Source organism: Mytilus californianus, unplaced genomic scaffold, assembly GCF_021869535.1.
Source record: "Mytilus californianus isolate M0D057914Y unplaced genomic scaffold, xbMytCali1.0.p SCAF_1, whole genome shotgun sequence".
In the NCBI taxonomy this organism is placed as follows: domain Eukaryota; kingdom Metazoa; phylum Mollusca; class Bivalvia; order Mytilida; family Mytilidae; genus Mytilus; species Mytilus californianus.
The window spans coordinates 22,854,891-22,872,562 of NW_026262581.1; the positions used below are offsets into that span (position 1 = coordinate 22,854,891).

The 17,672-nt window shown below is 32.7% G+C and overlaps 1 protein-coding gene across 1 annotated transcript in view; it reads right to left on the bottom strand.

The window, feature by feature from the left end:
* The window catches only part of LOC127716727 (uncharacterized), a 97,961-nt gene that overhangs the window by 48,101 nt on the left and 32,188 nt on the right, over positions 1–17,672 (bottom strand). The window contains exon 4 of the mRNA XM_052222978.1: positions 12,834–12,889. Coding sequence (XP_052078938.1) covers positions 12,834–12,889 — 56 coding nt within the window. The remainder of the gene's footprint in view (positions 1–12,833; positions 12,890–17,672) is intronic.

The window sequence follows — 17,672 nt, forward strand, 5'->3', positions numbered from 1 at the left end:
ATATAAATGTATATTGAAATCATAAAAAAAATAACAATAATCATCATGGTACTTAATGAGATCAATTATCCAGTACATTTTTGGTTATACAGTACAGGAAATAGGGAATCTGCTGAAATACCTTTGCAATTATTTACGGTGCATCGCCATGAAATATCCATGGGCTTAGGTGTTCTGTCGATACGGAAAACATATCCACCGTACACTAATGATTTTTTTTCTTCCGACTTGTTTCTGACAAACAAAACTCCATGTTTGTGCCTTGACGCAACTTAACAAACTGACTTAAATAATACTATTAGGTAAAATTAGGAAATAGAACTCTGAAATATTTGCAGTTAAGTTACATAGAAATAAGAAGATGTGGTATGAGTGCCAATGAGACAACTCTACATCCAAGTGTAAAACAATTCAAACAGGAAAACCAACGGTCTAATCTATATAAAAAAACGAGAAACGGGAAACACTTAAGAACCACATCACCAAACGACAACCATTGAACAACAGGTTCCTGACTTAGGACAGGTGCAAACAAATGAGGCAGGTTTAAACGTTTTAACAGGCGCCAACCTTCACCCTAACCTGAAACAGTAGTGTAACATTACAACATAGAAAGACACACTATAAAATATCAATTGAAATGGCTTAACTCAATCAAAAAGACATATTAACATAAACAAGTAAAATAACACTGAACGAATAAATTTGATCTATAGATATAAGAAGATGTGGTATGAGTGCCAATGAGACAACTCTCTATCCAAGTCACAATTAGTAAAAGTAAACAATTAAAGGTCAAAATACGGCCATCAACACGGAGCCTTGGCTCACACCGAACAGCAAGCTATAAAGGGCTCCAAAAATTACTAGTGTAAAACCATTCAAACAGGAAAACCAACGGTCTAATCTACATAAAAAACGAGAAACGAGAAACACTTATGAACCACATCAACAAACGATAACCACTGAACATCAGGTTCCTGACTGAGGACAGGTGCAAACAAATGCAGCGGTTTTAACAGGTGCCAACCTTCGACCTAACCTGAAACAGTAGTGTTACATTACAACATAAAAAGACACACTATAAAATATCAATTGAAATGGCTTAACTCGATCATAAAGACATATAAACAAAAATAAGTAAACATACACTGAACGAATAAATTTGATCTATGACACAATGTAAATATAATATTAATAAAAAAGATGTAAAACAATGTCAAAAAGACAACTCTAACCTAGGACAAAATGGCGTTGAATAAAACAACGTACACAGGTAAATGTAAATATAATAATTTTGTTGTTATGAGTACGGAAATCTTTTTTTACAAAATAAATTTGTTGTTCACAGTACGAGTACAGAAGTGGAAATGTAATGCGCCCTTTGTGACTTAATTAACAGTGAGTACATTCCAATGGTACCTAAATTAATTAGCCTAGTTCATGCGTTACCCATCTATAGCTAAGGGGTTAAATTAAAGGTCACATGAATATGGATTCAATGAGGTTGAATTATTCACTTTTGACAAAATTGAACCAAACTGGCTGCTTAAAGCAAATTATTATTTCATTATTTCACTTTCATTAATGATTAAACAAACACAAAAATCATATCTTTATATTTTTTTTTTATATCTCGTAGCTAATGCCCCTTTAAGTAAACATAATTTGTCTAGGTGTGTAAACACATAGATTATTACATTGAACAGTTTTAAGCTGATCAAATTTTACGATTTAGTTGTTTATTTCATTTTAACTTAATATTGTTTAAATGTAAAAATGCAAATCATCCCCACCCAAGGCTTGATCATATTTTAAACGAAATGCTGATTAAAAAGAACTTCCGGTAATAGCTGCGATCATGCCACAGTAAATTGCAGGCACTTATAATGTCAAATGGCTGACTGGAAGCAATGCCCGTGTAAAATTATCGTCTGTCTTATATTACATAAACACCATCCTAGACAATGTAAATAGCTACGTTTGACTTATTAAACATACATAATGGCGACAAGTTCTCCCGTGACAAAAATTTCACGATGTAAGGGACATAACTCTTGATTTAGACAGGATGACACAAGAAATAGAATTCTCACCTGCAATTTATGAAAAACCAGATGGTAACGATAAATTAGAAAATGACATAAATGACTCATTAATGACTCATTAATAGAATATCTTGAGGAATCATTTTCAGAAGATACACCTAGTTAAACTGTCAATAAAGAAAAAGAACAAGCTACATGTAAAACAAGCAAAAAGAAAGAAACTTACTCTACAAAACAACAGGGTAACTCTAAAGAGTGTGAAAACCAACAAAACATAAACTATGAAAAACAATTAGAAGACATTTTACAAAAAATGAAAGCTATGAAACAGACCATGCATAGTATAGAAATAAAACTTATAGAAAAAATGACATTATTAATGAAACAAAACAATTATGCGAGTCATTAGCAGAAACATGAGAAAGTATACCTAAAATACAGAAAGAAATGAGAGAGATTTTAGCTAAATTAAATAAAGACGAAAACTCTAAGGAAATCCTTCAAAAGAATAAAATGTTATAAAACAAAATTAAAGAGAATAATAATCATATAAAACAGTGCAACTATGTGTCAAAGGATGTAAAAATTCATTTAAGCAAAATTAAAGATGAAATTTCCAAGATCAAAGTAGGAGAAAGTATCTCAAAAGAGGCAAAACTTGACCGTCCGAAAATGACAAAAGAAACTTTTAAGGTAAACAAAGACAAACCCAAAGAGGACTTAAATAATAATCAAAACAATTTTGATTTAGAAAATCCAAAGGAGGCTAATATATGGATTGTAGGATCTTCTGTTGTAAAAGACTTTGATGGCCGCAGAATGTATTTGAACAAAAATACAAGGATTACAGCTTTACACGATAAAACAATCCGAGGGGCTGCTGAGTACATTTTATCAAGAAAGATAAGTAGCGATACTAATAGTGTTGCAAATAGGCCCGAATGATCTTGAGAGGACAGAAATAGAAGTAGACGAAATATTTTATCAGTACGAACAATTGGTAGACATAACTAGAAAAGAGAACCCGTCATCTGTAAAAGCAGATGGAGAATTATTGCTACGTTATTATATATTCAACATCTGACTCAATAGTATGATACTAGAAGAAAGTTTAATTTATTGATACAAGATTTGTGTAATGATAAAAATTTAGAACATAAAATATGCAAATATGCACCCAGCTCATTTCTATGATGGAATTCATCTCAACGTGGAGGGGATTAAAAACTCTGTTAGTAACACGAAAGAAATTACAAACCCCCTTGTGAATGTTATATCACCATCACAACATAGTAAACATCAATCTCAAGGAAACCAGAAGTAAGGCTTTCATGAGTAATTCAAGCAGTCATTCCTACAACTATAACTCAAATCCATACCACTATAGAAATAAATCAAATGTCTATAAATAGAGACAATAGTTCCAGAAATTTTGATCAAAACCAACATAGAAATGCCGGATACCCCAATAAGCCACGATACGAAAGGCAATCTTTTTACGGAGAACATAGAAGGAGCCAAGATAACATTTATGATTTACTTAACCTCATTTTGCACGAAAAAAGGATATTAATTCACCGAAATAAAAGTTTTAATAGTTGAAATTTAGTCTATAATTGGTATTTCTATATAAAAGGTTTTATAATGTCATTATATCATGTAAACACTGAACGTTATCATGATTGTGAACTGTAGAAAGTGCTTGTAGTTTTTTTTTTTTTTTTTGCTTTACATGTAGTACTGTAATACTAATTGTATATAAACACTGAACATAATTTACTGAGAAAAAGAGTTAAAAAGATTAACTTTTATTTTGGCGTTACCCATTAATTCAAAAAAATATACAATGTAATTTATCAATTAAAAGTTTACTCTTATTTCAATTATAAATTTGATGCTAAATGGGAGGCACTTTTCCTGACGTATGTGAGATATACACAAGTCCCATAGTATATATGAGATAAAAATGTACCAGTATAGGAGAAATTTATGAAATATATAGCCTTTTTTTTCCTTTCATTTTTTTTCTTCCTTTTTTTTTTTTACTGTTGTTCTAAACAAAACATTATGATAATTGAATGTTGCATTATCTTTTTATCTGAAATATTTTAAAATAGTTCCGACCATTTCAATATTGCATTTAAATTTCATTTTCTAAATTTCAATAATAGAACTTGGATTTCAATTCATTTAATGATCATTTATAATTGATTAGAAAAAATATAGTGTCTTTAGTGATACCCCTTTACTTTTTTTCCTTGTATTAGAATTTTTAAAACAAAGCTGACAAAGAAAAGCAAAACAATTTTCCGATTGACAGCAAAGCGGATTTTCCTGTATGAAAATGATATTTGCAAATCTGGACCCCAAAACAGGATCGATTAAAAAAAAAAGTTTTTGTAGGGTTAAGAAATGGAAAGGCCAAAATCAATCAAGTATCACTTTTCGCTACTTAAATGATTAATGAAAGCTTAAATCGTGAAAATCGAACTTGACCTTCATTTAGTCACAGGAAACAAAATATATATAATTTGAAAAAATTTCGTCAAAGCGTTCTCAAGTTATTGCATGGACACTGTTTGGCAGCCGTCCGGCCACCCGCCGTACATCACCAAATTTATAACTGATATTTTCCTTCGGAAACCCGGTTAAAAATCATCACGAAAGAGCAAATCCATTAAGTTGACTGACGATTTTTGCTATGTTGAATTATTTGTAGATCTAGTCTTGCTCATCATGTTTGCTATCTTAATTGGCTATCTATCTTTAATAGTTTTCAAATTAAAAGGCTGAACACTAAAAATGGGTAAAAATCGTCATTCAAGAGCAATATCTCCAATAAAGAGTGAACTTCAATTTGGGCCATAAGACTTATTTGCATATTTTGTCTTGCTGATTATTTTTGCTAATTTAAGTTTCTATCTATTATAATTTTTCAGATATTAGACAAAAACGTTAAAAAAAATGGTAAAAATCATCATTAAAAGGTTACATCTCCAATAAGGGGTGGTCAGACGATTTCACCCATGTTGACCTATTTGTAGATCCTGTCTTGCTAATATTTTTTGCTAATTTAAGTTTCTATCTATCTATTATAGTTTTTTTTAGATATTAGGCAAAAACGCAAAAATTTAGTAAAATTCATCATTAAAAGGGTAACAACTCCAATAACATCTTCGCTAGCCAAAGGTTACGATCCACTTCCCTCCTCTCCACCCTTGGCAGATTAAGCCAACATTTGTGATAACAATGTTGTGCCATCTATCGGTAGATTAAAGTCACACCCATTCCGAATACATTATTCTTGACCAATAGTAGCACTTGAACTCTTCAATTTGGAGGTAAAAACACGATAGCGTCTAGATTCTACACACTTGGTAAAGCAGGAAACGAAAATATACGTTGACATTCATGCATTTGTGCAAGAAACATACAAAGGAACTTCTATCAGTTGATTAAAAACATTCAAATTGTCACTAAATATAGTCGTATGTTTAGGGATGTAAAGACTTGTTGCACAATAAGCACGTAGCAATTGTTTACATACACTTTCTACATTTACACGTGATCATGTTATAGGCACTTTTTGATTGGATGCAGCGAGTTTCGACTGCAACCAATGAAAATCATTACCTTGTGTCTCCGAAATTCTATCTCAATCCGCCAAGGGTAGAGAGGAGGGAAGTGGATCGTAACCCTTGGCTAGCGAAGATGCTCCAATAAGGGGTAGTCAGACAATTTCCACCATGTTGACCTATTTGTAGATCTTGTCTTGCTGATCATTTTTGCTTATTTAAGTTTCTCTCTATCTTCTACATGTAGTATTATAGTGCTTCAGATATTAGGCAAAAAAGCCAAAAATGGTAAAAATTGTCATTAAAGGACAATTATCTCCAATAAAGGGTCGTCAGACAATTTCAACAATTAAACTTATTTGTAAATCATGTCTTGCTGACCATTTTTGCTAAATATTTAAGTTTTCATCTATCTATTATAGTTTTTGAGAAATTAAACAAAAACGCAAAAAATTATAAAAATCGTCATTAAAGGACAAGAACTCCAATAAGGGGTCGTCAGACGATTAAGACCATGTTTACATTTTTGTCTTGTCGATCATTTTTGCTTTCTAAAGTTTCTCTCTATCTATTATTATTTTCAAGATAATAGGCAAAAATTTTAAAAAATGGTAAAATTCGTCGATTAAGTGCAATGACTCCTATAAAAAGTCGTCTGACAGTTTTGATTTAATAGGATAATAGGTAGATCTCATCTGCCCATGTCAGATTTTCTCTATTTATAGCTGTTTTCAAGATAAAACAAATATAAACTTGCATTTTACCCCTTTGTTTTATCTTTAGCCATGTCGGCCATGTTGGTTGACAGGCGGGATCATCGGACACATTTTTTAGCTCACCTGGCCCAAAGGGCCAAGTGAGCTTTTTTCATCACTTGGCGTCCGTCGTCCTGCGTCCGTCGTCCGTAAACTTTTACAAAAATCTTCTCCTCTGAAACTACTAAGCCAAATTTGACCAAACGTGGCCACAATCATCATTGGGGTATCTAGTTTAAAAAATGTCTCCAGTGACCCGGCCAACCAACCAAGACGGCCGCCATGGCTAAAAATAGAACATAGGGGTAACATGTAGATTTTGGCTTATATCTCTGAAACCAAAGCATTTAGAGCAAATTTGACATGAGTAAAATTGTTTATCAGGTCAAGATCTATCTGCCCTATAATTTTCAGATGAATCTGACAACCCGTTGTTGGGTTGCTGCCACTGAATTGGTAATTTTAAGGAAATTTTGCCGTTTTTGGTTATTATCTTGAATATTATTATAGATAGAGATAAACTGTAAACAGCAATAATGTTCAACAAAGTAAGATCTACAAATAAGTCAACTTGACCAAAATGGTCAGTTGACCCCTTAAGGAGTTATTGCCCTTTATAGTAAATTTTTTACATTTTTCATTAATTTTTTTAATTTTTGTAAATTTTTACAAAATGTTTTCCACTGTAACTACTGGGCCAAGTTCATTATAGATAGAGATATTTGTAAGCAGCAAGAATGTTCAGTAAAGTAAGATCTACAAACACATCACCATCACCAAAACACAATTTTGTCATGAATCCATCTGTGTCTTTTGTTTAATATGCACATAGACCAAGGTGAGCGACACAGGCTCTTTAGAGCCTCTAGTTAAACCAAGGTGAGGGTTTGGCGCCATCTAACCAGTTTAACCCCGCCACACTCTGTATGTGCCTGTCCCAAGTCAGGATCCTGTAATTCAGTGGTTGTCGTTTGTTGCTTTAAGGATTATGTACCCTTGTGTTGCTTCAATGCTAAACATATGGAAATTTTATAGAAAATCCACGGCCTTTCCCCTTGTACTCTCATATTTGGCAATTCGGTACTTGATAGATAGAGGATAGGATTACATGCAGTGCTAGCAATGATTTCCTTAAAACAAGTTTATAAATTTAGATATTGGTTAAAATAAATAAAAATATGGACCAATTCAAGTACACCTTCTAGGGTGCGCTCGACTTTAGTGACTCAGCCCGAGGTGTTTTGGAATTTAAAGGTTGTTTAGGACTTTTTGTAAACAATAAACGCTAGCTGATCATAGAAAAACAAGTGAGTAAACTATGTTTCAAATTTTATAACAAAAATCTCTGTATTAAAGTCTTTGGATTTTCTACAAAATTCTTGATTTTATTTTCACCAAATTCTCCTTTTCTATTAAATGCAATGAAACTATAAATAATTATGCTTTGCACGAAGTTTCCCCTCGGTATATGTACAAAATGAACCATCTTTATTATTCATTATATTTGCTGTTTTGATGCTATTGCAATTTGAAAAGTTCATAATTCACAGGCCACAGAAGGGGTCAAAAACCTTAATATATCATACTTGTTTTTCGTTCATTATTTTGTACATAAATCAGGCAGTTAGTTTTCTCGTTTTATATGTTCTACATTTGTCATTTAGCTGACTATGCGGTTTTGCTCATTGTTGAAGACTGTACGGTGACCTATAGTTGTTAATTTCTATGTCATTTGTTCTTTTGTTGAGAGATGTCTCATTGGCAATCATACCACATCTTCTTATTTTTATAAATACCCTAAAGATGATTGTGGCCAAGTTTGGTTAAATATGGTAAGTTTCAAAGGAGAAGATTTTTGTAAAAGTTAGGCACGACGGACGACGACAGACGACGACGGATGACGGACGCCAGGTGATGAGAAAAGCTCACATGGCCCAAAGGCTTATAATGCAATATGGTCAAAATTTCACTTAAAGTCATATGAAACGAGTTTCTTTAAATTTTAATGTTATTGAATTATTGAACCAAAGCATGCATATATACTAAGTCATGTATGCACGTTTTTTTTATAATTATTAAGAATCTATAACGTATTATCGACAGATAATATTTCATTCAGTGACTGTTGATATCAAGCAAATTAATTTTCGAGTTAGTTGCCGAAGTTTATCGGATCGTGACATTTATAAACAATCAACACAAAGCACGTGGAGCTCGTGACAAATAAGTGAAGTGAAAGAGCCATGATATTTGGGTTTTTTTTACATTTTCCATGCGTTTCCAATTTTTTACTTAAATTTTCCTAAACAGTTGTTAAATGGTTTGTTGTATTAGATTTGTTCTTTCATAGTCAGTTATTCCTATTTACCTTCCAGTAGACGTTTGTTTACATTCTTTCATCACGTTTTCCCCTCGCACTTGGACTGGGCGGTGGCCGAAGTTCTAACGAGAGGTCATGAAGTTAAGGTCACAGCATACGGGAAAATATCGGCGAATTAGTATACAGAAAGACAATAATTCAATATCAGTACATTTATGAAAAATAAGATGATATAAAGGACTTTTTTTTACAAGAAAGTTAACGTACACTTGTTATATAGTAACACTTAGCCATTCAAGTATATAAAACATATTCAACTTTTTTTTTAAATTTGAAGTTTCATATGATTTTAAGTGAGAAATTATAATGGTCATATCATATTTGAACAATAATTTTTGAAAGATCAATGTTTATGTATAAGAAAATTATTCTTTGACTTAAATATTTTGGAACATCAAAAACAACATTTTTGAACCTTTAAACATTAAACATAAAAAGTTTTAAAATGCCAATTGTCATTCAAAATCATAAGTCGAAGAAGACCATAGCCATGTTCATTGTCGAAAGACAAAAGATAATGAAATACAAAAAAAAACCTCTTCAAGATACAATACATGGAAAACTGAGATTGAGAAAGATAAACCTATAAAAAGAACAGGGCCCGTATGCATAAAACATCTTAACTTAAGTGTTCCTTAAACTTAGATTTCACTAAGAATTCCCTTAGTTAAGTAAAATTCTTAAGTCGTATGCAGAAACTTACTTAAGTCTTCACTTAACTAAGGAATACTTAAATCGGAACCTTTCTCTAATTACCGTATGATATATATTAGCTCATCGTATGTACTCATCCGTGTAAAAGTTTGTTTTGGTTATTTACATTGATTGATCAATACATACTTTTATTAAGAGCTGGGGTTAAATTGGTGTTGGTATGTAAAACAATTCAATAATACGTAACATAGTACAATGTTGAAACATAAAATGACAGATGAAAAATTGGCGCATAAGAGAAAACTTTAAGGTTGACGTTTCGATGGATGAGCATGGGAAGAAAAAAATATTTGCAATCCAAAACTTCCCCTACTTAATCTTTAATTCATCTTTCATGGATGTTATATTTTCTGGAGACAACAATATGTTTTAAACTCTAACACAACATGATAAAGGTTCAATGGCGTAGCACCAGGGTAGCATAATTTGTAAGCATGTACTATAATCGTTCAGCTTCTTATGGGCTGCCGACCCCCTTCCAGACCCCTGGTTTTAAAAAATCTATTTCGATTTGAAATAAACATTTTTATCACTTCCCACTAACAACAAAAAAAGGGATAGGATCAATTTCCACGAATTTTGCTGAATTTGTGTTTCCATTTGAATTGAAATAATTGAATGTGAATATAAGAAGATAATGATGAAGTTAAACTACCTTTATTAAAAATATGTATTGGTGTGTACATTCTTGCACAAGTCAGTTGAAATCAATGTTGGATAGTTGTGAATAGAAATGTGTATATATATACAGCTACTATTTGAATATACATTTTAAAGATCGACTATTTCACTTGCAAAAATTGTAGTTCTAGGTACTTTTACATGACATAAGTGGACAAAACACATTATTAGATTCATATGTTTACAGTAAGGTATTACATGTATCAACATCTTATCGTTCCTAGCAATATTTTCGTTTACAGCAATATATCACTGAATATATAAGGAAATATGAAAAAATAATTTAATACGGTTTAGGTATCATAAATACGTTATATAAACTTCTAATTCCATGGGTAGCAGTGGCGGATCCAGAAATTTTTATAAGGGGAGGGGCCGACTGGCTGCCATAAGAGGGGGCCTGCTCCAGTGGTTCCCTAAATAATCAACCAACTTGTTCCCACAAAAGGGAGGTCCCTGCAGATTTTTTCCCTGTAAGTGAAACAAATTCAGGAGAAATTTGCCCTACATCTTTAGAATATAACTAAATAGTTGACCCCCACCCCCCCCCCCCCCCTCTCACACACACACACACACACACACACATGCACACAGAAAACAGGGTTTTGCATGCCTGAAGTTCCTCATCTCTTCCTCCCTTCATACTGTTTTTTTTTTTACTAACGGTTACAATTGATACCACGCGGTGTATTTTAACAATTCAGCGTTCGAAGTTATTTGTGTAAACATGCACGTACAGAGTTAACAAAAGAACAATAATAGCATGAATTCCATGCGTGTGAAAACTGAGTACTGTTCGGAAACACAACAACGAGATTCGAAAAGAAGGGTAGAATGAAGTTTATAACTACCCTCTGTTATCTCTTGATTTGTTTGATTATGCGTGATTTTAAGAAAATTACGATGATATATATTAAGCAATTAACAAACGAATTATTAGTATTTTATTACTGATATACAGTAACTTATCAATCAATTAAATTGAAGCTAATCTATGAATGTTCTGCAAATAACGCATACTTTTGACTGATTTTTAACTATTTTTGAAAATTTAAGGTAGCTCTATAGGTACCTTAGACTTAAGTGAAATCTTAGGCGTTTTCTTAGTATAAGGGGTTTTATGCATACCACTTAAGTTTTGTGGGCGTGATTTAAAACAACTAAGATTTTACTAAGGAAATACTAAGTTTAAGATTTTTTATGCATACCACTAAGATAAAAAGGGCGGAGTTTCCTTAACTTAAGTGTTTACTAAGGAAAATCTTAACTTAAGTAGCTTTATGCATACGGGCCCAGGCTTTTAAACCAACAAACATTCGTTTGATTAGCTATAGGGTTATTTTCCTGATATCCCGTTTCTGAAATTATTTCTGTCTATTACTGTAAAATATGACCTTGACATTGGATACTAGGATTTCGATAAGAATAAACTTTTTTTTAAGATCTTTACCTCAATACATGACATTAATTACACTTTGTATACGTATCCTGGATTTTAATTTGTTGAAAGCTGATGTAACTGTTCTGCATTTTCTTTTATGAATACTGCTAATATCTCATTCTTGTCTGGCGTGGTTTTTGCTCAAACGTATATGCCTTTTTACCCTTCACGTGATTTTCTGTGCTCTATCAAATGTGGTTGTGTTTGCCAAAGTCTTGAGCGAAAGAGTAACGGAACTATATATCTAGAGTTAAACGTAATCAGCTGTATTGGTATCCGGTGTAATTAGACAGATATAGCATGTTTAGGAGGTATATTTTCGAAAAAATACCAGATTTGAAAAGAAATTTCATTCGCCTAGCTGCTCAGAAAATTTTAACTTCTCTCGATTGGAATTTTTACAAATACCCCGCCTAAACAAAATTTATCAGTCTATAAAAGCAAGGAATACAATGAAAGATCTACAGTATCTTTTAAATATGTTATTTAAGGAATGACTGTAATATTTGTATGTCTATGAAGAAATAACATCAAAAATGTGGAGCACACTGAATAACCCGCGTAGCACCACATTATTTAGGTTATTTCGAAAAGACAGAAACAATATTACAGTCATTCCTTATAATTTAATTCTAAATTCCATTTTAAGGAGTAAATCATGAAAAAAACGTTGATGACAAAATTATGTCTATGAGCTGATAGACAAAAAAAAATTCAGTCAATCAGAAGACGTGTTACATCCAAAATTAAATAATTACTTAGTAATCAACATTTATCGTTGGAAATGTTTCTCTGACACAATGTTCATTATCGCTGTCATACAAACGAAAAGGAAACACACGTTTTTGTGTTCAAAATTTTAAGATCTGTTAACTTCGAAAATGTTAAGAAACTTACTGTGCTCGATATGCTCCTTAATTCCACCCATCCCCGTGTAGACGAGGGATTAGATAAAATGCTGGATAACGGACGATATGAATAAGTATAAAAATAACCTGCATGGTAAAAATATAAATACAATATTCTATTTTGGCGCAAATGCATTATTTTTTGGGGCACAAATTAAATAGCAAAGCTCCGCTCCAAAGACGAAGTCGATGACCTATACCTTCCGGTAATGTTTGATAATACATGTAACAACGTGAATACAGCTGGTTGATATACCTTTTGAGTCGATAAAATATTGGACAATGCCTGTTTTGAAATGATATAATAATGAACGATCACGAGCATACATACCTTGTATTGATTTCGGTGTAAAAATTGTTTTTGTCGGTGCGACACTTTTTGGTTTCCTGTAAAGATAACAATAATAATTCTAAAAAACAATAGTTCATAGAACAATTTAAGGTCTCTCCACCCGAATCAAATTCACTTACGATAAGAAAACTAGGATGAAAAGTTGTTACTCTTGTGTCAAAGGATAGCTTATTTTTTCAAAGGACACCAACTTTTTTTCATAAAAAAATAAAGGAGATAATAAGCAAATTCCCGTAAAATCAATGTCACTTCCGGTGTCATATAAAAGCTTTCTTTACACTGATTCAAAAATATAAGATTTCTAAATATTCTAAATTGAAATAATGGAGATAATCCACTATTTCCGGTCTATCAACTTCGCCGGATTCATATGATACGTTACATCACTCTAATTCCAAACAAGTTGCTTTCTTTAAAAAAGAGAAAAGCAATACGTGAACCTAAGACCGCTGACTGGTCACCAAAAGATTGTTGCTGAATTTGTGTTTCCATTTGAATTGAAATAATTGAATGTGAATATAAGAAGATAATGATGAAGTTAAACTACCTTTATTAAAAATAACTAAACCTGATGTTAAAGACCATATGACTTGATAATGTATAAATATGAATTAATAGCAAAGGTCTAGAACGACAAATTCAACTATAACCTTGACCTCAATTTCGATATCATAAAGCAAGGACCTCAAACCAAAAGACACTAGGTCTCTACTATAAATGGTTATATATATATATATATCTTATTTTAAGCATATGAGAGGAGAAAGCTCCCTTCAAATGTCAACGTACCCTTTCCACAAAAATTTATATCATACGACATGTTGAAATTAATAATGTAGTAAACAAATCATATCGATATCTTTTACAGTTTTTAGTTGTGATAATTAGCAAAAATTAAAAAAAATGGAACATAACCTTGGCCCCTAACTTTGATCTAATTTTTTTTTGTGGACCAATGACTTTAAATCAAAGAACCCTTGGTCTCTATCACATATGACTAACAAGTTACAAATACATATCACTTATATCAAATACATAAGGGAAAATAACTCTCATATGGGGTCTCCAGACTGCTTAGATCAAAATTATTCTTGACATTCTGAGGATATTACGAGCAATTTGGGAAAATAATTTTGTTGTAATCTTTTATGATTGCGAATGAGAGGCGAACACAAGAACACAGTGTTCGGGGAGATAAATCTTACAAAGGAAATTGTGCGGTTAAACGGAGTCAGGAATATGACAGTTGTTTTGCACTCGTTCTGTTGGTTGATAACGTTTAATGTTGTCAGTTTCTATGGAAGTCACCTTGGAGGTCAGTATTTTTGTCATACTTTTTTTCAGTTCCAAAAGCGTACATGTAAATACTGTTCGATATCATGTGTCAAAAAATCTAAACGGCATATTGCGAAACAAAAAAAGCCAGGCAAGAAATAAAAGTGGCGGAAGAAAAAAAATAATAATCAGAAGAAAACGCTCGAAGCCGAATATTTGAAAACCATGGATGTGTAAGAACCGAAACAGTTGAAGAGCTATAAGACCAAAAAAGGACAAAAAATAATAGCCAAATTCACCCAAGCCTGATGGTGTTGAAACCTTAGTTTCTTAATAATTTTCAATTTATAAACGGACAATTTGAGGAAGGTATGTTACTAATCATGTTAGTTCCGAAGTACTGACTACTGAGCTGCATGATGATACGCTCGGGAACTGATTGTCCACCAGCATAGGTATTTGTAATATCTATTTCATACGAGGTCCATGTCCTTTAAGAACTCCAATTCAGTGTTTCTGTTGTTCCGTTGTTTTCCTGTAATAGTTGATATGTTCCCCTCGGTTTTAGTTTGTTACCCGTATTTGCTTTTGCTTTATCGAACTATGACTAATGAACAGCGGTATACTACTGTTGCCTTTATTTATCATCGAAAAATTGGTTGACTTTTTTTGTCATTGTTTAAGATATGTATTAGGAAGACATTCTTAATCGAAAGCAAAATTCTGATGGAAGCAATATCGTATATTTTATTCCAATAATAATAAGAAATTTTGGTTAAACATGGCCTTTGATAAAATAAAAAAAATGAAAATATGTTAAAAAATAGTTCTCTAAAATAAGATATGATGCATTTTTTTCAAATTATAACCAATAATATAATAACAACAACCAGTGATTTCTAAGTTCTCTAAAATTAGATATGATTTAACACTCAAACATTGCTAGAACCAGCATATCAAAGAACCAAAGAATTCAATGTTTGATGAAATTAATCAAAAGTGTAATTTAGGACCCTTTAGACCTCAATGTGGTATTATCTTATTAATAATGAAAAGAAATACAGGTTTAGATTAAGCATTTCAAAGAACCCTATATATATTCAATTTATGTTGAAATCAAACACAGTTTAATGTTGGACCTCAATTTGGACCAACTTGAAAACTGGGCCCAAAATCAGAAATCTAAATATATGTTTATTAATAGACAATATAAGCTTAGTTTTTAAAGGAGTTTACTTCATCAAAAGAAAAAATATATATAGCATTCAGAAAATTAGTTTTTACAGAATAACAAACAAACTTGCCACACAATTCTACAAACAATTTACCAAAGAAAAGAAGAAAAAAATCCTAAATTTTATTTATCATTAATACAATGTCATTTCAAAATCTATAAAACTTATCAGTAACAAGAAATAATTGTAACAGAATGCTGTTACGAAGTCTCCCAAACAAAGCTCCAATAATTCGTCATTCCCATTATCGCTTGACTTGGGCAATGTCCAGTACAAATTGGTTTATGATATGCATTAGTGACGCCTATGGATTGACCCAGTATGTCATTCAAATCTTCTTGAAATTACGAACAGGAATTTATATGGTTTAGGGGTGGAGATCTCTACCGTTTACAAGGTCTCAAAAAGGGGGGGAGGGGGGTGTGAACCCCAGGGGACTCTCCCTTTATTTCATATGATTTGTTTTTTTTTTTGTCCTGTACAAGAATATATATGGTTTAGGGGTAGGGATCCTGACTGTTTACAAGTTCTTAAACAGGAGGCGGTGGGGGTGACCCCAGGGGACTCGCCTTATATTTCATTTGATTTGTTTTATGGTCCCATACAAGAATATATATGGTTTCCGCATGGGGATCTTGACCGTTTACAAGTTTTCAAAAAGAAGGGGGATGGGGTTACCCCAGGTGTTTTTCCCTTAATTTCATTTGATTTGTTTTATTGTCCCATTCAATAATATATATGGTTTAGGGGTGGGGATCTAGACCGTTTACAAGTTATCAAAAAGAAGGGGGTGGGAGTGACCCCCATGGACTTCCCCTATATTTCATTTGATTTGTTTTATTGCATACAAGAATATATATGGTTTAGGGATGGGGATCTTGACCGTTTACAAGTTCTCAAACAGGAGGGGGTGACCCCAGGGGACTCGCCTTTTATTTTTTATTTGATTTGTTTTATTGTCCCATACAAGAATATATATAGTTTCAGGGTGTGGATCTTGACCGTTTACAAGTTTTCAAAAAGAAAGGGGAAGGGGGTGACCCCCATGGACTTCCCCTATATTTCATTTGATTTGTGATATTGTCCCATACAAGAATATACATGGTTTAGGGGTGGGGATCTCGACCGTTTACAAGTTCCTAAACAGGAGGGGATGGGGTTGACCCCAGGGGACTCTCCTTGTTTTTCATTTAATTTGTTTGATTGTCCCATACAAGAATATATATGGTTTCGGGCTGGAGATTTTGACCGTTTACAAATTTTCCAAAAAAAAGGGGGTGGGTGACCCCAGGGGACTCCCCCTCAATTTCATTTGATTTGTTTTATTGTCCCATTCAAGAATATATATGGTTTAGGGGTTGGGATCTCGACTGTTTACAAGTTATCAAAAAGAAGGGGGGTGGGGGTGACCCCCATGGACTCACCCTATATATTATTTGATTTCTTTTATTGTCCCATTCAAGAATATATATGGTTTAGGGATGGGGATCCCGACGGTTTACAAGTTCTTAAACAGAATGGGTTGGGTGACCCCAGGGGACTCGCCTTTTATTTCATCAGATTTGTTTTATTGTCCCATACAACAATATATATGGTTTTGGGGTGGGGATCTTGACCGTTTACAAGTTTTCAAAAAGTAGGGGGGTGGGGGTGACCTCCATGGACTTCCCCTATATTTCATTTGATTTGTGTTATTGTCCCGTACAAGAATATATATGGTTTAGGGGTGGGGATCTCGACTTTTTACAAGTTCACAAACAGGAGGGGGTGGGGTGACCCCAGGGGACTCGCCATTCATTTCATTTGATTTGTTTTGTTGTCCCATACAAGAATATATATGGTTTAGGGTCGGGGATCTCAACCGTTTATCAGATAAAAGCACATTCTCAAATTGAAAGGGGGTGGGGGTAAGAATATATATGGTTTAGGGAGACTTAATTATCTACAAAATGTCTAATAATGAACAGTTTTCAAATTTCATTTATACAGTCCTAGTAGTAAATTTCAAACTTTATATATACAGTCCTACAGATCTTATCAGGAAACAGAAAATTTTCAAATAAATCTGTCACTCCAATGATATTATATGCTAAGATATAACCCAGATTTAATTAATAATTAATAATGTAATTAACCTCAAAATGTCTAATAATATAGCTTATAATCATTACCACTTAGGAAATAGATAATTTTCAAATAAATCTGTCACTCCAATTTTTATTGTGAGATAAGACATTATGCTTAGTCATAAAAAAGATAACAAGAGTAAAATATTTTAAAATTCCACTTTTGGACATTAAAAATGGCG